The 24,551-nt window shown below is 41.5% G+C and overlaps 1 protein-coding gene across 1 annotated transcript in view; it reads left to right on the plus strand.

Annotated features, from left to right (window-relative positions):
* PTPRN2 (protein tyrosine phosphatase receptor type N2) overlaps positions 1–24,551 on the plus strand; it is a 1,178,570-nt gene that overhangs the window by 461,171 nt on the left and 692,848 nt on the right. Inside the window, exon 11 of the mRNA XM_069729718.1 lies at positions 9,986–10,065. Within this exon, the coding sequence (XP_069585819.1) occupies positions 9,986–10,065 (80 nt within the window). The remainder of the gene's footprint in view (positions 1–9,985; positions 10,066–24,551) is intronic.

Consider the following 24,551-nt stretch of genomic DNA (forward strand, 5'->3'; position numbering starts at 1 on the left):
CAGCTTGTCAGTATGAATTAATTCAGTGAAGCTGGAAGCTCTGGGAAGCAGATTTACCCTCCACACCTTTAGTCAGGTGTGGAGATTTTAGTAAACTCTGTGTGGATTTTTGTAGTGTTTTATACTGACCGCACAGTATTCCATCCTGTCCTATCTATCTAGCTAGACTGGCCTCCTGTGCTCATCCTGGTTTCATTCTGTGTATGTCTTTTCCCTCTCCACTCACAGTCATTACTTGTGGGGGGCTATCTATCCTTTGGGGATTTTCTCTGAGGCAAGATAGTTTTCCTGTTTCTATCTTTAGGAATAGTTAGATCTTAGGCTGTGACGAGGTGCCTAGGGAGTGTCAGGAGCATCCCACGGCTACTTCTAGTGTTGTGTTGAGCTTAGGGTCTGCGGTTAGTACAGGTACCACTTCCTTCAGAGCTCGTCCCATGTTGCTCATAAACCACCAGATCATAACAGTACAAGTGGCCAAAAATGAATTAAATGCATCTCAAAAGAAGGAAAAAATTCTGAGCCATTGTTTTTTCTGTGCTTTGTTCTGTCTTTTTTTTTTCCTCTTGATCTCAGGATTTATGCTCTGGCATGGATGTTCAGGGTTTGTTTTCTCGTGTGGATCAACTTGCTGCAAGAGTACAGAGTATCCAAGATTATGTTGTCCAGACTCCGGCTTTGGAGCCTAGAATTCCTACTCCTGATTTGTTTTTTGGGGACAGATCCAAGTTTTTGAACTTTAAAAATAACTGCAAATTGTTTTTTGCTTTGAATCCCCGTTCTTCTGGTGATCCCATTCAGCAAGTTAAAATCATCATATCCTTGCTACGTGGTGACCCTCAGGACTGGGCAGTCTCCCTTGAATCAGGGGATCCGGCATTGCTGAATGTAGACGCATTTTTTCAAGCGCTTGGATTATTGTATGACGAACCTAATTCTGTGGATCATGCAGAAAAAACCCTGTTGGCCCTGTGTCAAGGTCAGGAAGCGGCAGAATTATACTGCCAGAAATTTAGGAAATAGTCTGTGCTCACTAAATGGAATGAGGATGCTCTGGCTGCTATTTTCAGAAAAGGTCTTTCTGATGCCCTTAAAGATGTTATGGTGGGCTTCCCTACGCCTACTGGTTTAAGCGAATCTATGTCTCTAGCCATTCAGATTGATCGGCGTCTGCGCGAGCGCAAAGCTATGCACCACATGGCGGTGTCCTCTGAGCAGAGTCCTGAACCTATGCAATGTGATAGGATTTTGACTAGAACAGAACGGCAGGAATTCAGACGTCGGAATAGGCTGTGTTTTTACTGTGGTGATTCTGCTCATGTTATTTCTGATTGCCCCAAACGTACTAGGAGGGTCGCTAGGTCTGTTACCATTAGTACTGTACAGCCTAAATTTCTTTTATCTGTGACCCTGATTAGCTCATTGTCATCCTTTTCTGTCATGGCATTTGTGGATTCAGGCGCTGCCCTGAACTTAGTGGACTTAGAATTCGCCAGGCGCTGTGGTTTTTCCTTGCAGCCTTTGCAGAGCCCTATTCCTTTGAGGGCATTGATGCTACACCATTGGCCAAGGATAAACCTCAGTACTGGACGCAGATGACCATGTACATGGCTCCAGCACATCAGGAAAATTGCCGTTTTCTGGTGTTGCATAACCTGCATGATGTTGTTGTACTGGGTTTTCCATGGTTACAGGAACATAATCTGGTGCTGGATTGGAAAACTATGTCTGTGACTTGTTGGGGTTGTCAAGGGGTACATAGTGACGTTCCTTTGATGTCCATTTCCTCTTCCCCCTCTTCTGAGGTCCCTGAGTTTTTGTCGGATTTCCAGGATGTATTTGATGAGCCCAAGTCCAGTTCCCTTCCTCCACATAGGGACTGTGATTGTGCTATTAACTTGATTCCTGGTTGTAAGTTCCTTAAAGGCCGACTTTTCAATCTGTCTGTGCCAGAGCATGCCGCCATGCGTAGCTATGTTAAGGAATCTTTGGAGAAGGGGCATATTCGGCCGTCTTCGTCACCATTGGGAGCGGGTTTCTTTTTTGTTGCTAAGAAGGATGGCTCCTTGAGACCCTGTATAGATTATCATCTTCTTAATAAGATCACGGTCAAATTCCAATACCCCTTGCCTTTGCTTTCTGATTTGTTTGCTCAGATTAAGGGGGCTAGTTGGTTTACTAAGATTGACCTCCGAGGGGCATATAATCTTGTTCGTATTAAACAGGGTGACGAATGGAAAACTGCATTTAATACGCCCGAAGGCCATTTTGAATACCTTGTGATGCCATTCGGGCTCTCTAATGCTCCATCTGTGTTCCAATCCTTCATGCATGATATTTTCCGCAATTATCTTGATAAATTCATGGTTGTATATTTGGATGATATTTTGATTTTTTCCGATGATTGGGAGTCTCATGTGAAGCAGGTCAGGATGGTATTCCAGATCCTTCGTGATAATGCTTTATTTGTGAAGGGGACTAAGTGCCTATTCGGAGTTCAGAAGGTCTCTTTTTTGGGTTTTATTTTTTCTCCCTCGTCTATGGAAATGGATCCTGTTAAGGTCCAAGCTATTCATGACTGGATTCAACCCACATCTGTGAAGAGCCTTCAAAAATTTTTGGGCTTTGCTAATTTCTATCGCCGTATCATTGCCAACTTTTCCAGTGTGATTAAGCCCCTTACTGATTTGACGAAGAAAGGAGCTGATGTGACGAATTGGTCCTCTGCGGCTGTTGAGGCCTTTCGGGAGCTTAAACGCCGATTTACTTCTGCCCCTGTGTTGCGTCAGCCGGATGTTTCTCTTCCTTTTCAGGTTGAGGTTGACGCTTCTGAGATTGGGGCAGGGGCCGTTTTGTCTCAGAGGGATTCTGATGGTTCTTTGATGAAACCGTGTGCTTTTTTTTCCAGAAAGTTTTCACCTGCGGAACGCAATTATGATGTCGGCAATCGGGAGTTGTTGGCTATGAAGTGGTCGGTTGAGGAGTGGCGACATTGGCTTGAGGGAGCTAAGCACCGGGTTGTGGTCTTGACTGATCATAAGAATCTGATTTACCTCGAGTCGGCCAAGCGGCTGAATCCTAGACAGGCTCGATGGTCCCTGTTTTTCTCCCTGTTTTGATTTTGTGGTCTCGTATCTTCCGGGATCTAAGAATGTTAAGGCTGATGCCCTCTCTAGGAGTTTTTCGCCTGATTCTCCTGGAGTCCTTGAGCCAGTTGGCATTCTTAAGGAATTGTGATTCTTTCTGCCATCTCCCCTGATTTGCGGCGGGTGCTTCGGGAATTTCAGGCTGATAGGCCTGACCGCTGTCCAGTGGGGAAGCTGTTTGTTCCTGATGGATGGATAAGTAAGGTGATTTCTGAGGTTCATTGCTCAGTGTTGGCTGGTCATCCTGGGATTTTTGGTACCAGAGATTTGGTTGCTAGGTCCTTTTGGTGGCCTTCCTTGTCGCGCGATGTGCGTGCTTTTGTGCAGTCCTGCGGGACTTGCGCCCGGGCCAAGCCTTGCTGTTCCCGCGCTAGTGGGTTGCTTTTGCCTTTGCCGGTCCCTGAGAGGCCCTGGACGCATATTTCCATGGATTTTATTTCGGATCTTCCTGTTTCCCAGAAGATGTCTGTTATCTGGGTTGTTTGTGACCGGTTCTCTAAAATGGTCCATCTGGTACCTTTGCCTAAGTTGCCTTCCTCCTCAGATTTGGTTTCATTGTTTTTTCAGCATGTGGTTCATTTGCATGGCATTCAGGAGAATATTGTGTCTGACAGAGGTTCTCAGTTTGTCTCTAGGTTTTGGCGGGCCTTTTGTGCTAGGATGGGCATTGATTTGTCTTTTTCTTCGGCGTTTCATCCTCAGACTAATGGCCAAACTGAGCGAACTAATCAGACCTTGGAGACCTATTTGAGATGCTTTGTGTCCGCTGATCAGGATGATTGGATGGCTTTCTTGCCGTTGGCCGAGTTTGCCCTTAATAATCGGGCTAGTTCGGCTACTTTGGTCTCACCTTTCTTTTGTAATTTTGGTTTTCATCCTCGTTTTTCTTCTGGGCAGGTTGAGCCTTCTGATTGTCCTGGTGTGGATTCTGTGGTGGACAGGCTGCAGCAGATTTGGACTCATGTGGTGGACAATTTGACGTTGTCTCAGGAAAGGGCTCAACGTTTTGCTAACCGCCGTCGGTGTGTTGGTCCCCGGCTTCGTGTGGGGGATATGGTTTGGTTGTCTTCTCGTCATGTTCCTATGAAGGTTTATTCCCCTAAGTTTAAGCCTCGGTTTATTGGTCCTTATAAGATTTCTGAAATTATCAATCCGGTGTCTTTTCGTTTGGCTCTTCCAGCCTCTTTTGGCATTCATAATGTTTTCCATAGATCTTTGTTGCGGAGATATGTGGTGCCCGTTGTTCCCTCGGTTGATCCTCCTGCCCCGGTGTTGGTTGAGGGAGAGTTGGAATATGAGGTTGAGAAAATTTTGGATTCTCGTTTTTCGAGGCGGAGGCTTCAGTATCTTGTCAAGTGGAAGGGTTATGACCAGGAGGATAATTCTTGGGTTGTTGCCTCCGATGTCCATGCCGCCGATTTGGTTCGTGCTTTTCACTTGGCTCGTCCTTATCGGCCTGGGGGCTCTGGTGAGGGTTCGGTAACCCCTCCTCAAGGGGGGGGGGTACTGTTGTGAATTCCGCTCTTGGGCTCCCTCCGGTGGTTGTAAGTGGCACTTTTGTGAGTTCTGCTCTTGGGCTCCCTCCGGTGGTTTTAAGTGGAGTGGCTGCTCCTTGGATTTAGCAGTCAGCAGCTGCTTCCACTGATTGTCTATTCTGCTCGGCTATTTAGCCTGGCTCTTTCCTTCAGCTTGTGCCACTTGTCAATGGTTCCTGGTTGGATTCACATCTCTTTGGATTTCCCTGTTTTCCTGACCAGTTCAGCAAAGTTAAGTCCTTGCTTGCTCTTTTCTGTCCGCAGGTTGTAGACTTATCCGTTCTGTGTTTTCTGTGATTGTCCAGCTTGTCAGTATGAATTAATTCAGTGAAGCTGCAAGCTCTGGGAAGCAGATTTACCCTCCACACCTTTAGTCAGGTGTGGAGATTTTTGTAAACTCTCTGTGGATTTTTGTAGTGTTTTATACTGACCGCACAGTATTCCATCCTGTCCTATCTATCCAGCTAGACTGGCCTCCTGTGCTCATCCTGGTTTCATTCTGTGTATGTCTTTTCCCTCTCCACTCACAGTCATTACTTGTGGGGGGCTATCTATCCTTTGGGGATTTTCTCTGAGGCAAGATAGTTTTCCTGTTTCTATCTTTAGGAATAGTTAGATCTTAGGCTGTGACGAGGTGCCTAGGGAGTGTCAGGAGCATCCCACGGCTACTTCTAGTGTTGTGTTGAGCTTAGGGACTGCAATCAGTACAGGTACCACTTCCTTCAGAGCTCGTCCCATGTTGCTCATAAACCACCAGATTATAACACTTATATCCTGTTATTTGGCTTGGCACATGTTTAGGCCTCATTCAGATGTCTGATTTTCATATACGGGTGCTAACCATGGTTTTTATAGATAGCAACATACCTGTGATAGTCTCCATAGACCATAGGCCATTCACGTGTCCATAATGCTATATTGTGGAAAATCGCGGAGCCAGGGTTGGATCAAAATCAGCAGTGCAAGTCTGGAGGTCCATAAAAAAAAATCGGAATGCACTTGGATGACTAGTGAGTGAGGTCTGATTTTCATGAACTGTTAGAATGGAGAAGGTGGAGAAACTTTTTTTTTGTCCTCCACGTGTGAGAAAAACTGATGAGACTTGACCCGCACTCTGATCAAAGTGTGATGAAAATAGTAAATTTTTCTCGAAAAACTGACAACTAAATGAGGCCTTACAGGGCACTAGAAAAAGACCCCAGTAAGGGTGGAAACGTAATGTGTGAGAATGTTTCCACTCAAATAGAAGGAAACTTTTTTATTGCGTTGTAGCTACCTTTTATATTGTGAATATTGGATGTCTAGGGGAAGCATATGGCAAATGTCAGTCTTTAAACTTGATTTGTAGGATGCTGGAAGACAAGTGGGTCCGAACATCTACAAAATGACAGTTGTTTTTACTTACTGGGTTCCTTATGTGTTGTGGCTGTCGAACAGCCATGAGACATGCAGCCACGGGAACTAGAAGTTAGTATTCGAGCACACCGAAGACACTCGGTTAGCACACGAGCATGTTTGAATAACACCTTATTTGAGCACGCTCGCTGATCAAGCATGTGTTATGGGTCAGAAATACCCGTGATTTTCTGAAGGAACGCTCTGTACAAATAATACACTTTATCTTCCCATTGCTAGAAAACACGTATGTTAGTAATCACGATAATTTGGCTAGTGAGGTTTTAATTTATAAATTCTTGATATGTTTGTCAGTAGGCTATGAATAGGCATTTCTCATCCCTTTATGTAACACTTTAAAATGATCTAAAAAAATCATCCTCACACAAAACTTTTTCTCTTTCGGTGAGGAGCTATATCTACAACACAGCGGCACTGCTATGAGAAGTAAAATAGCACCCCAGTACGCCAACCTCTTCATGGCTAAACTGGAAAATTACTTCTTAACATCCTGCTCCATCAAACTGTTTGCCCATTTCCGTTACATCGATGACATCTTAATAATCTGGACTGTGTCCGAACAAGAACTTCTAAATTTCCATGACAAATTCAACAAATTTCATCCTACCATAAACTTGACATTGGACCACTCAAAAACAAAAATCAACTTTCTAGACACCACCATAAAAGTCCAAAATGGTTTGTTCCAAACATCAGTGTATCGGAAACCAATTGACTGTCCCACGTACCTCAGATGGGACAGCTTCCATCCTAAACACATCAAAAAGTGCATTGTCTATAGCCAGGCCCTCAGATATAACCGTATCTGTTCCAGTCCTAAGGACAGGGATGAACACCTAACCCAGCTTAAAATGTCATTTTTAAATCAAGGTTACCATCCCACCTCCATTGATGATCAGATCATTAGGGCCATAAGGATCCCTAGAAGTCAAGTACTTCAATACAGAAAAAAAAAGAGGAAAATCATCGTGTACCTCTGGTAGTGACCTACAACCCATAGCTTGAAATATTGTGAAAAACGGCTAAGAAACTTCACCATATTCTACACAAGGATCACCGGTTAAAAATCTTATTGAAAGACCCCCCCCCCTTGCTGTGTTCAGGGAAGACTTTTCATCACTAAATAGGACCGCATGACTTATGCATACAAACACCAGACATTTTAATGAATACATTTTTTTTTTTACTTAAACTTAATAAATATCAATCTGATCAGCTCCCACTGTTCTATATTATCCTGCCTGAAGACGAGATACCATTTTTTTTAACATGACAGGTACCCTTTCAGACTTCTGCCCAACGTTAGGAATAACCTTCCATGCATTTAGTATTTGGAACATTGAAATCCTTTATGGATCCCTCCATTATCACCCATAGAATTTACGGTATATGTTTAATTTCTTTTTTTTATTACTCTAGATACATTTGCTCTTTTTGTTATATGCTTATGTGCAAATTATTAGTTTCAGGCTTTTTTCCTTCATTCTTTGATCATTTCGTTTGTGAGGAAACTATTATTACGGATGCCTGAAATCATTTCATTGTGACACTATTGCTTTGTGTAAAGGGGCCTGAAGGCTCTTAATATTCCATTCTTGGGTCCTGTTTGCGGCGGGTCAGGATTTTGGCTTCTGCAGAGCCTCTCATTCCAAGATCCGTGGTGTGGAATAAAAATGCTCTGTAAATAATACATACAGTCAATGCCTTCTTTTGAACTTACACGTTTTCTTGAAAATCTTTCATAGCATTCTCTATTAATTTAAATCAAAGTCTATCTCGCCGCCGCCTTTCCTTACAATGCCGGTTCACTTGATGTGGCGTTTTGCGGTTTAGTTTGTGATCACACTGCCTTTCTTTCAATCTCTTTTGATTTCTCTTAATCACACCACACGGACCTCCTCCTCCTGCAAATATCTGATTTTGTGCGGCCGCAGTCATCATGACAAATCTTAACCCGTAGTTGTTGCCATGGTAACGTAGGTGTGTGCTCATACATATTGCATCATTCTGTTTAGTTCATTTTTCTGGCCAAGTGTCTGTATAAGGACAAATATACATGCAAAATATGCCGTTAAATCCAAGGCCAAATACGGCATCAAATACGGTGAAACATAAACCTGTATCCATAATAAATAAATGAAAAGTAGCTCAGTTCTAATGTAAGGAAGGTGGAGTCGGGGGCAACAGTCTAATTCATTATCCAAAAGAATGTTTCTAAGTATAGTACATAAATCAAAATCCAAGAATAAAACAATAACAGCATATTCCCTGCAGTAAGTAAATGGTAATATTACATATAAATTACATTGGGTACTTAGTAAACACTATTATAATAAAAAAAAGTGTAAAATCCATCCCACCGCAACAAGGTGTACCCAGCCGGGATGGTCCTATCCTGCCACCAGTATTAAAACCTCACCTTGTGTCAGCCGACTTCAATATAGATACGGGCAGAGCAGGACAGGACCCCCGACTGTTCAAATATCTGCCCTTGGGAAGGTATATATAAAATGCCTAACTCATGAAGGGGAAGTCACGGTCCTGTTTGTACAAGAAACTACAGCAAAACCAAAGAAATGAGCCGGAGCATACATTTTTATATGCATAAAAGTATGTTCGCACTGTGGCCATTTCACAAACAAAACCCAAGAAAAAACAATATGAGCATATACCCTGTGGTAGGTAAATAGTAATAGTACATGTAAACAATATAGGGTACTTAGTAAACACTGTTTTAGTCAAAAAAGCATAAAAGCCTTCCCACCGCGATAAGGTGTACCCAGTCGGGACAGTCCTATCCTGTCTCTAGTATTAAAACTTTACATAAATAAAATAACTCCACAATGTTTATACCGTATAACAAAAAAAATAGAATAATTAAGAATGACCAAATCCTTTGAAATTTAAAAATTGTCAAATTTGCTTATATTGGGGCAAAATTAAGATTCGAATTGCATCGAAAAAATTTGGTGCCAATCAAATCTGTCAAGAAGGGTTGTAAAAAAATATTCTGCCTCCGCCTGTCGTCTGATCCGCCTCCTCTTTCTTCTGTCTTCTACATTGTTACGTTTCTGGGCATCAGGTGAAGAACACTAGTGGCGGAAGCCCAGAAACAAAAATAGATAGAAGTCAGAGGAGCTAATGAGAGGACTGACGGCAGCAGGAGAGGTAGAGTGGCTGGAAGATGGCCAAGGAGAGGTGAGTATGGGTAAGTTCACACAGGGCGTGTTTGCTGTTTTTTTTTTTTCTGCAGCAAAACCTGATCATCTTGGCAGGAAAGAAGCTGTGTTAAAAACGCAGGTTTAGGTGCGTTTTTGGTGCATTTTTTTGGTGCATTTTTTTTTCTCTTTGTCCATGCTAATGTCCTTGGATTTTCAGCAGCAAAAACGCAGCAAATAATGATACCTGCGTTTTTGCTGCGTTTTTTTCAACACCCATTCAAGTCAATGGGTGAAAAAGCACAGCAAAAATGCTGAAAGAAGTGACATGCTCTATGTCAAAAAAACGCAGCAAAGCACAAAATACTGATCAAACAAAAAAACAATGTGTGTGCATGAGATTTCTGAAATCTCATAGGCTTTGCTGGTACTGTAAAAAGCAGCTGAAAAATAGCATTAAAAAACGCAGCAAAAATATGCAGCAAAAACGTCCTGTGTGAACTTACCCTAAGACTTTTTTAAACCCTTTCATACCTAAAAACTTTGCAAACTATTATCTAGATGGCTACCGTTTTGATGAAATTTGCAGGAATTGAATTGCAAAATATATGGATTTGCTGAAAATTAAATAAATTACAGAAATTAGATTTGTTAAAAATGGATTCACTTATCTTTAATTTCAATTATACATTTCTATACATTTTAACCCATTCTTTTCTTTCAATCTCTACAGCGTGTCAGGATCAGCTGTTGTGTTCCAAGTGCTCTCGAGCATCCAGAATATGACCACAGAAGACGTGGCGAAAGCAGCAGGTACTCTTTCTCTCGGTCTTTCGTCATTAACGGCAGTGCCAGACATAACTTTAGTAAAGTCGTTCCCGGGGGGTGGTGCAAGCGCAATAAAACCTTGATGATGTAGCGAGAGCGAGCCTATTGATCTGCGCATGCACTCCCTCTGGAAATGAGGTCACCCGCGTGAGATTTGCATAAAAACTCACCCATGGATTTCTAGAAAAGAGAGGAAAGGATTTATGATACAAACGTTTTCGATGCTTTATATAGATGATGTTAGTTTAGGGTCTAAAAATCTGCTGACAGGTTCCCTTTACTATATGCCGCAATGCATCTAACTTTTGTCTCAAAAATGGTCTAAAAGGGAGCAAATTAAGAAGTGGTGTAAAGTCATATCCAGCTTGAGTCACTGTGATAAATTTGGGGAAAGTCTAAATTTGCTGTTTATTTAATAGAAGATTAGTACCGTAAATTTGCCCCTACATTTTTCTACTGCAGACTTACTTTTTTGTGGAAGGATCTGATTTTTTGGATAAGCTGTTTGTTAACACAGATGCTTGGACCGTCCAGTCTTGGTACATAAAAGCCGAGTTTGGCGTGTAACTTCATATCGAAGAGGCTTGTGCCTCAATGTAAAATGTGCAGCTTAACATTAGCTTCGGGGCCTGGATGTAACTGAAATCTCCACAATCGCTCGCAGTTTCAGTACTTCTCTGCTTTCAGTCATGTAACATATTCAGTACTGCAGTTACATCTAGTCTGTAGTCATGCAGGTCTTCTGCCTGACCCCAATAAATGTTGCATATTCCAGTAAAAGTGGTTGGGGAGTTGATCAATATGGTGTTTACCCTAAACGAGCTTATTTTGAAGGTAAAAAAAGGAAAAATGGTCAACTATCACTGTATGCAGCTTTCCCATTGTCCCTTCTTGTGTCTCCTCACTCAGTAATGCTAGTGCCTTATACCCATAGAGATACCTCGATATCATACACATGCAAAATGCTCAGATGCATCTCCATATGTTCCTTTTATCTTTACCAGGTGGTCTTCTCACACAGCTGTCTATAGGCACATGCCTACTATGCCTATGGGTAAATCTAACCCTTAATATGTATGATCCTGTATTGGGGTGGAGGTGCTGTGTTGAACAATAAATATGGTGTTTTTTCCAAGAAATGTTAATTTTTCTTACAATTTAAAGAGAACATGTAATTTTTTTACCCTTTCTAACAGTGATAATTCTGAGGACCTGTCAATTGCTCAAAAACTTTTGGTTAAATACCTTGCAAAAATCCCTTATTTTCCCCTGATTCTGCTGCTCTTTTCTGTTTTGCGCTGCATTTCTCCATTGCAGAGTTTTCCACATTTGTTGGTTTTGGAGTACAATATGTGAAAGCTCTTCTTGTATTCCAAAGTCTTCTCTGAGGGCGTTCACTTTCACCCCTCCCTCCCGGATGCTGTTAATCACAGCTCAGCATCATCTGAGACTGATAGATCAGTTGCTGGGCTGTGATTGGCCATGTCTGGGAATGAAGAAAAGCCCAGTTGGACTGCAAACAGAGATTTCTCATACTGCTCTCCAGAAGAAAAAAATTTCAATATCTCTGTAACAGAGCAACGCAGCAGATAACGGAAAAGAGCTGCAGAATCAGGGGAGCCCACAGATTTTTACAACATATTTGACTCAATATTTTGGAGCAAGGTCCTCTTTAGACATTCTTATGGGTACTGGTCTAGCTGCAGCATGAATCAGGAAATTATGTTTCCTCTTTTGGCTTTGAAGGCAGCATCCATTCCTGAAGTGCTCTTCATTTTCTGCATTATTCACTCCACAATCAGTACCCGATGATTGCAATTTGCAGCAGCTTGATGCTACAGTTATGAGCAGAGGGAATGGGTTGTGGAGTGTTTATAGTGGTTGTCTGCTACTCGTTAATCTATGCTCACTCAATTTAGTGCCCCATAGAAGATAAAAGCAATGTATTCTCACCTCCTGGGGTGGCACCATGCCACGGTGCTGTTACTGGCGGGGTGACATAACATTGTTGTGTCAGGTGACCGCTGCAGCCAATCATCAGCTACAACTCATCAATATTTAATCAGAGTGGACGTCGGCTCTAATTAAACAGCAAAGGTTGCTGCCAGTCAGCCATCGTTGATCGGCTGCAGCAGTCACATGACACAATAGCCACAAACAGCAGTGCCATCATTGCTGGTATGTTGAAGCTACGGGAGGTGAGATACATTGTTTTGATTTTGTATGTTGCACTGAATTGATTACACAGGAGTTGTCAAGTCATGGACAGCCCCATAAATGAAGAGCACTTCAGCTTTAGGAACCTTCTTGGGATCATTTTTGTGAACGTCATAAAACTTAATTTTTTTATTACATATAATTTTGAAATCAAAGCGATTTTGCAAATTGTTGCTATGTATCTTGTCATATTGGTAGTGTCCTGAGATGAAGCATTGCAAAAAATCTATCCTGACTAATCCACTATATACGTCCTAAAATAACCCGGTGATGTATAGGAAAGAATATGTGGATAACGTAGTTCTATCTTTCTCTTCTTCTGCACATTGACATCTCCAAGGAAGTAGATAGACAGTGAATGACAGCTTCACATACTTGACTTGCCCAAATACCCATTGTGCATTGTGCGGAGCTCTGTGCTCTCAGCTCCACTTTTCAGAAGATATTCATCACTTTTTAGAAATTCCATATTCGAGCCTTAGAAACCACCAGCGGTGCAGATGCCAGGGCATCCACTGTATGGCTAATTTCCATGTGAATGCCATAGAAGTCATTGTGTTTAAATGCTAATTAGTATTTATTTCTCGTTGTTTTTCTAGCCCCATCGTATCATTGTGTGCAGGTTGTATCGGCCCCGTCCTTAGTGGGGCTCACATTCTTATCAACATGCTGCACAAGGCTTCACTACTATTCACTACTATAGTGGGTGACCCATCACCGTCACATTCTAGCTCTGGCGTTTGTCGGTAAGCAGTGACCCTAAGATATTTGGGGTGCTTCATAGCAACCAAGGTCAAGGAAGAATAATTCTTTGGAGACTCGAAATGACTACATAACGACAGAACGTGCTTTAGGTATAGGCTAAGCAAAAGTCAAATCTAACATCTTGGTAGTATAATTTAATTTACTTTTCACTTAGTTCTGGTTTGTGCTGAATATAAAAAAATATTGGATTTTTTTTGGAAAAATGCTAGTGGTGGGTCATATTAGGGCTTTATATTGTAACTGCATCTCTAATAAATGCACAAGTTCTAAACTCTGGTTCTAAGACACTATTGGTGGGCTCCTGAATATTTGAGGACCTGTCAGTTGGCATAAATATGTAATTTATTTACCTGGTGTAAATGTTCTCCTGAATCTGGCCTGGGTTTTTCTTTTGTTCCTGCTCCTCTCTGTTCCTGAGATATGACTCCCTCATCCCAATATATATATATATTGTATTATAAGGTGTGATCTTCAATAATATTCTGAAAGAGAAGAATTGAGGATCACACCCACTTAGTAAGTCTAGATTTATATACAGTGAAGGTGCAGCCATATCTTAGGAATAAAACACAAAAAAATAAATAAAATGAGCATATGAGGTCGACTGACGTAAGGTGAGGTTTTAATACTAGCAATAGGACAGTCCCGACTGTGTGCACCTTGTCGCGGTGGGATGGCTTTTAACTAGTGTTAACTGAGTATCCTATGTTATTTACATGTACTATTACTATTGTTATTTACTTACTACAGGGTGTATGCTCATATTGTTTTTTTCTTGGGTTTTGTCTGTGAAATAGCCACAATGACAATGTGCTCCTACACATTGCACATTTACCATCTTATGTTCTGGCTCATATACCGTAGTTCGTTTTCTCATATCTTTGGAATATGAAGGCAGAGGAACTAAAGTGAAACTGTAATAGATTCAGGAGCACAAGAGCATTCACACCAGGGAAAAATTACATATTGAGGGCAAATAACGGGTCCTCTTTAACAAAAAAAAAAGTTTGATGACCACTTTCCAAATCTCCTACTGGGACCAATCAGCGGTTCTGTCTTGAATTCCACAAACTGTTACTGTTATTCTTCTAGGAAATTAAAGACTAAATTGACAATTGGGCATTACCGCTCTACTTGTCAAATGGGCTTGTCCCTAAATCTAGGAAAACCTACAAAGAAACAGCACCACAAGAACCAATATAAAACCAATTGTTTTAGTAAATCAAACAATAAAATCACAAGAGATTGTGTACAAGAGGATAACAGGGATGACAATGATTCACCTAAAAAAGGCAGCTCAATGCCCACCAGGTATAAAATATCCCAACACAGTAAAACAAAGGTATAAACACATAAGTACCTCCTCAAAGTGCAAATGCATTATTTAGAGTGATAGCAGCACCAGAGGGACTATATCATGAAGTTAAATAAATGCCAAGTGTAATAAGATCACAAGATGGCTCCCGTAGTGGCACTTACAAAGTAAATATAGAGCAGCATAAATGCAACTAAAGGGATAGTGGGCTAGTAGTATGATTACCTGGAGAGCCGAGCTGCCACCTGCCCCAACGTGCGTTTCGGCGTAGTGCCTTCTTCCGGGGCACTTCTTCTGTCCCTAAATCTAGTTGTCAGAAAGATGACAGGTCCTCTTTAATGAGGGATAGAATGGGACATGTAAGTCTAGCACACGTTAAAGCACCACTCCAGTGATTATTTTTTTCAGCACTGGAGTGGGCCTTTAAAAGTAAGCCCCCTGCCCAATCATATACATACCCTTCGGTGTCCTCACTGTTTTTCGGTGCTGCTCTTGTCCCGTGATGCCATCTTGTGAGTGAAGCTTCTGACTGGTAGGAAGTTACAAGCTCTCAATGCAAGTTTATGAAAGCCCAAAGACTTGTATTGAAGGGTGACCTCCGCACCACTCCATGAAACACAGACGGGAGCGAAGCTGGAAAATGATCAAGGCGGTGGCAAGTGTATATGAGACAGGGAGCAGAGGAATTACATTTACAGCACCACTCCAGGGATGCAATAAAAAAAATCCACTGGAGTGGTGCTTTAATGGTAACATCAATATCTTGCTTTTTACTCCTTTTTTCAACATTTATATTTTTGTTGTGATTTTCTTTCTACTACTTTTTTATTCCCAGTGTTGTAAGTCATACAGAATATTTATCTTTGTCTTCAATGGGTTGTGTTTTGGATATGTTTTCAATATCAGTCAACGGTGGGCCGATACCCTTCACTCCCACCAGATGCAAACATTGAATGGAACTGAACAGCACAGCTTTGTTCAATATGTAGCGGCTGCTGACGAGAATTGTGCATCGTCTCAAGTTCTAGAGTTAATCACAGCTGATCGGTGTGGGAGCTGGGTGTTGGTCCCCTGCCAATCTGATATTGATGTCCTATCCTGATGCTAGGGTCACACCACGGTATTTTCTCTCATCGGGTCGATTATATTAATCACACTCTCATCAAATTCCAATCAGAGTGTGATACAATTTTCTCAGATGAGGAGAAGATGGAAAAAATAATTCTCCATCTTCTTCATTGTGTCAGTCTGTGAAAACCTGATGACATCCGAGTTCAGTCCGATTTTTCCACAGATTCATTGACTTGAGTGTGATCTGATAATCGTATCCATCTCAGGCAGGCCTGGACTTTTTCCTCTTAGGGACCCAGTCCGAGGAAACAGTTGTATATGTGCACTGCCCAATAGAATAACATTGGTCCGTGTGCAATCCAGTGTTTTGTTGGATTGCACTTGGACTGAAGATACGGTCAAGTGCACGAGCCCTGAGGATTGGTCATAAATATTTAGATGATAACTCCTTTAATATTCTACATATGGCAGCATCTGCAGTGGGTTTTTTGGAGTCTTCTAGATAAAGCAAACTTGTTTCTCTATGTATTTGCAATTCTCTCTGCTTAGTTTGGTGTCATCTCCAGGGCATAAATGTAATGAACCAAAGGAGCAGGAAATATCCTACTGCTATAATTAAACCATTCCACTTGATAAAGCGGTTGTCTGTGGTCCAAATCGATAAGTTTGCAGTCACTCTACGTGTTGGCAGACTCATGTATCCCCCAGCGCACGTACTTTTTTTGAGCCGGGAACGGAGGGTATATATGTGTTATACATACTCCCGGACAGAGCCCGTCCAGTGGGCACGGCCTCACTCCATACATTTATATGGAGAGAAGCCGCACCCACTAGTCAGTCACGCCACTGGATGGCCGCGTCACTAGTTGGGGCACAGCCTCGCTCAGCACAAGTGTGTAGAGCAAGGTCGCACTCACTAGACAGGCTCTGCCTAGGAATATGTACAATACTGACTACAGACTTATTGTTTTGGAACGGACAACCCCTTTAAGTGAATGTTTAGTGCTAAGCCATATGCAAAATCACCAATGTATGGTTTCAATGCATGCTGTCCTTTCTGTTGTTGACCATTGTTGCCAGTCACGCAGAAGTGATTTGCTATTCGGAGACCTCATTACCTATAATATGTTACCTAAAGTAAAGTGGTAATTTCATTAGGCTATTACCTTTTCTATGCAATCCTGATTTAGGAAGAACCCTGCAATTGATCTTTGGTTATACGATAGGCAGGAACCAAAGCGGTCAATTAAAATGGTTAGCCTGCTGTCTAGCAGATCAATATTGCAGGCTTGTCATTACAAGAATAATTTAGCACATGGCAATCTTCTCCACATATGTCCATCTCACAGACAAGGCGAAATTCACGTTCCAAATATCAGTCTCAATTGAACTCGGCAGTATGTTCATTACAACACGGGGAGTCTTGGGGCTGTAATATAGTTCAAAAATTGAAATTTCAAGTGACTTTTCAGAATAAACTGTCCTGTGTGCGTGTATAAGGAATAACACTATATCTGGCTATTATATGACTTGTATCTTGCATTTTCTTTAGATTTCCTCCAGGGATGTTTTGTTTTATTAATTCACAATTCACTTTGAGCTACTGGATGGAGACTAGCTGCAATGATCTGTGCCATACATGTTAAAGCACACAGGGAGGGATTCTTGCTCTTCATTCCTTTTTTAGCACACAGAGAGAAGCAGCGGCAGCATGGAGGAAATTACTCAGCAATACTGAGCTGTGTAGCTGTGAACCTAGAGCTGGTGTGAGTTAAAAGACTTGTTGGAAAGCGAGGTGTGATCTGTGCCTGCCTCTGCCTGTTTCCTCACTCTGCTCCTCTCTCCCCTCTCCATAAAGTATATTAGTCTGTGTCACAAAACACCTCAGTGGACTGGCAGTCTTTTTTGTCTGAGCATGACAGGATACAACATGTATTTTTTGCTTTGTGCAACCCTGGTTCACAGACCAGGTCATTGATTTCTGGACTTGGTCATTAGCTGATTTTCTGACCTCTCGAGACATCCTCTGTACGGCGCACAGGTGACATCTTGCCAGCCTGACTAATCATAACCTAAGCCTGTGATGCCAGAGGTCAAGGAAAATCGTGCACTCCTTCCCACGGCCAGAGTACACTAACCTGTGTCGTGGACCTGGTTTGTGCAAAGTGATCCTCTCATATCTAGATGGCAGCAGTTATTGGTTTTCAAAAGTAACACACTTTCAATTGTAAAAATTTTTGGAAATCAGTAAAAAAATATATCTAAAGATTACACAAGGCTAAAATATCCTACATGGTATTTTGCTCATGTTTCACCTGTTCGCAGCAGTCCTTGTTGTGTAGCTGGTTGAGCAAAATGATTTGCTCTACCTTGGACCAGGGCCCAATCTTATCCTCCATGGCAGCCTGACCAGGGCAGCCTTCACTTCAGCAGCCGCCATTCTGAGAGCCTCTGGATTTTACTAGGCCTAGGGACGTCATGGTGTTGCATGATGCCTCATGACTAGGGCTTCCACAAATTTATGACATTCGTTATGCAATGATGTCACAAGGCCTAGTAAACGCCATAGGCTCACAGGATGCAGAGCCGAGGATTCTGTCCCTGATCTGGCTTCCACAAAGGACCTGACTGAACCAGGGCAGTACAAAATTTTTTTGATCAACGCTAATAGCTGGAGGAACTTGATATTAATCATATACGGTCATCGAAGTAGGAAGTTTGGAATTTACCAAGATATTAGTAGCTTCATATCCTTCCTGTTTTCTTCTGAAATTCTATTTTAGAGCATATAATACAGTTTGTGCAAGAAATATTTCGTTTATATCCTTCTAAAAGCCTAAAAATTACTGTCTTGTGCATAAAAAGAAACAATGTGCCTTTACCAGAAATGACTGGGATGAGGTCACGTTGTTCTTGGTTTTTTTTTATACTTTGGTAACTAGGGTTTATAGTGACGTAACCCAGCACCTGTAAACACTGTGAGGGGTTGACTCACTCAGCTGCTTCAGAAGTCGACACAGGAACGCCTCTTAGGTAAGTCACCTGCTTATAGGACACCATAAACCGTAGCAGAATTCAGCAAAATAAACATGGCTATTTCTGGCATAATGGCAAAACAAAAGATAAATAACAACAAGTCCTTGTATCTGAGGGGTTCGCCTGCTCAGACCACCTTATGTCTTTAGCTCCTCCTGGAGCCACGTTTGGAGTCTCTCCTCTCCAAACACAGCACAGAGAAAAAAAGTGGCTAAACATTTAACTCCCCTTAAGGTGGAGATATGGTGAGTAAGCGTCCTGCCAATCTCTTACCTACTCACCCAAAAACCCTTACCTGTTAACCCCTTCAGCACATAGCATGATGGTAAGAAGCATATGGGTTTTTAGATCACGGAAGAAAGCAATCTTTGCGACACATATCTCCCCTCACAAACAGTGCCAGTGACCCTGTCACAACACATTCTACTTTATACACAGAAAAACTTGTTGCTGTTATGTCTTTTCAACTTTTTTTTTTACAAAAACCACCGCCATGTACTTAAATATTACACACTAAACCTATAGCAAATGAGTGGTCACCGATAGTTATTGTGATACAAAGCTCCAAATCCCCTATTCATTTTGCACAATCAGCCACAAAAGTAAAAAAGGGAGCTCATAATATGTGAATGTATAAATCGCATACTGAACTCATAGTGGGAGCTGTTGAAAACTTTATTCAGCAAGTTCCCTCCAGTAGTCGCTGTAAGAAACATTTCCGCAATACCAGATACAGCACATGGATAACAATAGTGCTATTTTTTAAGACCAGACCCTTTGTCTAATGTCATACAACCCCTGTTTCAAGAGAACCTGACACTTAGCGCAGTGTCGGAGAAGCTACCGGGGACCTGTGTGTGACTAGTCTACAGCGCGGTCTCTGTCCTTGGCGGCTTTTAAAATATTTTTTTCTCTGAAACATTGCAGCGTTTCAGGGTTCAACATGCCTGGCTGAGATCACACAACAATGGCTGACACATGCTGCCTACTGATTGAGCAGCCGGTATCAGCTGTCAGGTTCACTTTAAAGGATTTTCTAAACATAAGAAATAGGTATAATTCCAGAGTGCTTGTAAACTCAAACAACTGTTCAACTATTATCTCCAGAATCCTTCCATTCTCAACAATGGAGGGATATGGGATTTTATTGTTTCCTGCTCTTTACCTAGGTTACCTCTGCAGTCAGCAAGGGCTGGTCTGCTAAGAAAGGAACGGAGCAACTTGAAAGCTCTTTGCCATAAAGCTTGCCCGCACTGCTCTGAAGTTGGTTGGATCGCCAGATCTGGTCAGCTTCAGATTTTTTGATTGCAAAATCAGAGAGTGAACAGTTGGGAACAAAAAATGAACCATGACGTTGGTCCGAACTATCGATCTTTCAGGAGCACATCTTCACCCCAGCAAACATAAAGCCAGGAGGTTGGAGAGTGGTGTACTCCTGAAGAACCTAACATCAAGCTCCATATTGCTTGCCCCAATATATGCACTTTTATAAACCTGTTGACGTGTCTTAGAGACAAGTCAGAAGTACTCATTGGTGGGGGCCCGAGTGTTGAGATCTCCCCGATTTTCTAAAAGAGGGGCATATAACCACTCAGTCAAATGCTGCTCTCTTGAAACTGAAGACAGGTTTAGTAGAAAGATAGCTAAGGCGTAAAAAACTATCCTTGTCTATATCCTCAGGATAAATATGAAAATAGCTACGGAGGATACCCACTAAATTAAAACATAACCTTTAATAAATATGAATAAAAAGCTCAGGCCCTAACATAACACATATAAACAAAACACACGTGCTCAGGTGAACCAGTGCTCAAGATAAAAAAATTGGATCAGTCTTACCAATTTAGACGGACACATGGAAATCCCTCAAAGGTCATGAGGGTGGTGGTTCCAAAACGCTATGGGCCAAGGGTATGGAAAAGTACACTACCACTATCTTCCCTGTAAACCCTTATAAGAGCTCCTGTCCTAACAAGGACAGGCCCCAAGTGAGCCCTGCTATGGGAACCCACCAACCAAAATTAGCCCTAAATGTCTCTCTTACAGGGAAGATAGTGGTAGTGTACTTTTCCCTACCCTTGGCCCATAGCGTTTTGGAACCACCACCCTCATGACCTTTGAGGGATTTCCATGTGTCCGTCTAAATTGGTAAGACTGATCCAATTTTTTTATCTTGAGCACTGGTTCACCTGAGCACGTGTGTTTTGTTTATATGTGTTATGTTAGGGCCTGAGCTTTTTATTTATATTTATTAAAGGTTATGTTTTAATTTAGTGGGTATCCTCCATAGCTATTTTCATGAAGACAGGTTTAAAAGAAAGTCTATGCATCTGTATTCAGAAAATGAAGAGAGACTGCACCAAAATCTATATTAATTTTCTGATGTGCCGCTTTTCACCCTATAGTTGCCATAATAACTGTTTACACCAATTTCAACCAATGTTCTCAATGTTCGATATAGAAATACTTGTCTAAACTCCCATGGATCTCACGTTTTTTACTGCTGGTCCTAGGTTGGAAGCTTTGTGTATAGAGAATTCGCATTTTTAGGATACTTGAATTCTATGTGACATTTTTGCATATATGAAGAATATGCCGTATTCTATAGAAAATATCAATAGCGTTATGAACTGTTATTAACAGAGGCGGATCAGGATATGGATGAATCTCCAGGTAATGACTTTTAACTTTCTGACAAGTGTTTCCTTAGTAAAAAGGTCACAGCTGTCAGTATAAGGAGTCTATGCTAATCTGCTCAGCGAGACACAATGCAGGAAGATATTACTGCGGGATCATAATTGGGAGCAGCGGAAGAAGAAATAATAATAATAATAATGTAGTGGGTGGGGTGGAAGCTGTGCATAATACGGGGGATGTCACTCAGCCTGAGCAATAGTAATCAGGCATTATACTAGACATCTGCTACGTATATATGGAGTATTAGCAATAGTTTGTTACCTCTGTATAAGCCCTAAAATGTCACAGGTAAATAATGGCAGATATCTCTGTAGACCTCAGCCCAAAAATAACTCCTCATCCGATCTGAAAAGCCTTCAGGCTGCAGTCAGCGGTCACCTAGTTGTGTTATCTACAGGTTAAGTACAAAGTGTTGAGATTGACATGTGTCACTTACTAAGCAGCGGGAAGAGAGCAAGCGGCTCCCAAATTGGCTGATCTGCAGCACACGGCTGGTATGGAATCCATAAGTACCTTGTAATTAATGTGTGGACTCAGAGCGGGGTCACCGAAGTCCAAGGGGCTCTCGTCATTTTTCTTGTTCATTTATATTGTGCATAGTTAGCACTTTATAAGGCTAATAGAGCAATGCGCTGCAATCATTTTACTTTTTAATTACCGCACGTGTTATTTTCAGATCTTCGCACCCGTTTCCTCATTCGCATTTTTTTTAAGTTACTTTTCTGTTTTGTCTTATGGTTTCCGTAGCCATTTTTTTTATGCCAAATTCTACAAAACGGCGTACGTGGTTCATGAATTTTGCACATCATTTTTCTTTTTAGGCTTTTTTTTTGCGGCTTTTGTAGCACAAAAAGTTGAACAAAATGGCACACAAAAATGCTGCCAAATTACCTACCGTACACGATTTCACTCTAGGTGGGAGAGAAAGGGGACAGACGTACTTTTGCGACTAATTGTGACTCTTTGAAAAGCCGCTAATGATGAGTCAGGCAAAAAAACATCTAGAAACGCCAAACTCCATCCACAGCGGCAAACTAAAAACAAACAGGCGAAAACAAATAAAAGGGACTATAAAAGAAGTACAAATGGGAAGGTAAAAATATGGCACAAAATGCCAAAAAAAAGAGGCTAAACAAAAAAAATGCCATAATAAATGGAGTCCTTTGTGGTATACCCTATAAGTTTTTTTTCTAGATGAGATTGTGTATTGCACTCTGTACAGCTTCACATGGCCTCCATACGGGTCTGTATTGAAACGTGCCTGTTATTTTAGGTAACTTTTCAGAATAAGCTGTCCTGTATACGTGAGGGATACACTGTCTCCGGCAATTATATGACTTGTATCCTGCATTTTCATCAGTTTCACCCTGCAGGTTTTATCACCAATTTTCAGTTGTCTCTGAGATTATCATTACAGGACTAGGTGTATCCTGCCCCATGGTCAATCAGTTTTGTGTAACCCCGCCCCAACCATGGATTGGCAGCTTTCTGCCTATGCACAGTGTATATAAAAGGGTGCCAATCAGTGGTGTGGGCGGGGTTATACAGGGCTCTGAGAATTGCTAGGGAAAACTGTGATTGTATAAAAATGGCAGCAAGCAGCCCAGCAAGTGACATCTCTGGAATTAGGGTCTTGGCCCCTACATCATACTTCTCTCAGATTACTGTACAAAATTGTGGTGACAGATTCCCTTTAAGGGCTGTTCTGCACTTGTACTGTTAGAAAATGCATGATGTCTATGGTACAGGTAAGACTAGGTAGGATACTCCGTTACCGGTTAAATGGTGAAAAATTAACTGACCCCATAATGGTTAATAGGGTCCATGGTTCGCAGTGGTGTCTATCTTGTGATGGATCTGTCACAGCTCTGAATTCCATTTTTCTGCTACTGTGTTAGATCAGAAAAACGGAATTCTTAACAGATATGAACCTAGCGTTACAAAAAGTTATGAAAGGATTAGAAACTTTGTTGCCAGGCGGCAAAACTAAAATTTTCTAGTGGACCAAATTTTTTTTTTTACATCTCAATCTCTCCATCTTCCTGTAAGACCTAGTTTCCTAAGGCTGATCCAAGGTTTATACCCCATGGATCCTCATTTCTTGCACACATTTCACTAAGCCTTAATACTTTTGAGTATTTTGACATTAATATTAATAGCAAATCTATTTTTTCTTCAAATGTTTGAATTGCTTAATCCAATGATCGCTGCTAATTAGATCCAGGTAGACAAAACACAAGCAGCAAGATTTCAGCATTTTGCAGTTCATAATTTATTTCGTCTTAATAAATGATGTATAATGACCTTTTATACCATGCAGAAATTTCCTCCTTTAACGACGGGAGATGTTTAGATGGGAACTGGTGGCAAAATCTTTTCAGTGTCGTTCAGCACTTTGCGTTATTAGTGCTCCGGTTGCCCTTTTCTTCATAAAAGCCCATGATGTTCTTTCCAACCCTAAACATAATTGCAGATATTAATGCTAATAAATATTGAAATATCCTCACTGCCGTCTATAAACGTCTCAGAAATCTAATCTTTTACCGGTAGAAAGCCATATCCAAAAAGCTTCTAGTGTAGGCATTTATAAAATACACCGATTGCCCCCTTTTCTTCTACCTTATCACAGTTTTAATAAAATAAATTAATTTTTTTTTATTCCAATTCTCTACGATACTGAATAGAAAATTCTTGTGGCGTATATCAATATCTACCTTCATGAGTCTTAAAGGGTTTTTCTCCCCAAGAACAAAGTTACGGTAATTTTAAAGTTGATTTTAATCAATAGATCTTGGAATAATATTAAGTTCCACAATTGGATGTGTTAAAAAAAATGTTCCTGTGCTGAGATAATCTTATAAATGTGTCCCTGCTGTGTGCTGTGTAATGGCTGTGTCTGACGGTACAGGGACACGGTCTGATCATACCACAGCTCCTGGGCAGTGCCCCATTTAAGATAAAAACAGCTTGCCATACTGGCTCCATTCCAGTGATGTTGGCGCTACCTCTGCGAGACCACTGCAGCCAATCAGTGGCCGCTAAGGGGATGCAGTGCCCACAGTTTACTTATCCGAAACAGGTTCCCCTGTCCTATCAGCGGCTGCTGATTAGCTGCAGTGCATATGTATAGTGATGAGCGAACGTGCTTGGATAAGGTGTTACCCGAGTATGCTCGGGTGCTAACCGAGTGACTGAGTCCGAGTTTGAGTCCCCACGCCTAACAAATAGGCAATCCCTGCATGCAACTGCGCAAACTAGAACATGTTTTTCGAGCATGCCCAAAACACTTGGTTAGCATCCGAGCATGCTTAGATTACACTTTACCCGAGCACCGTCGCTCATCACTATTCATGTGTCATACAAGCACCTG

Source organism: Ranitomeya imitator, chromosome 6 (assembly GCF_032444005.1).
Source record: "Ranitomeya imitator isolate aRanImi1 chromosome 6, aRanImi1.pri, whole genome shotgun sequence".
NCBI classification, from domain to species: domain Eukaryota; kingdom Metazoa; phylum Chordata; class Amphibia; order Anura; family Dendrobatidae; genus Ranitomeya; species Ranitomeya imitator.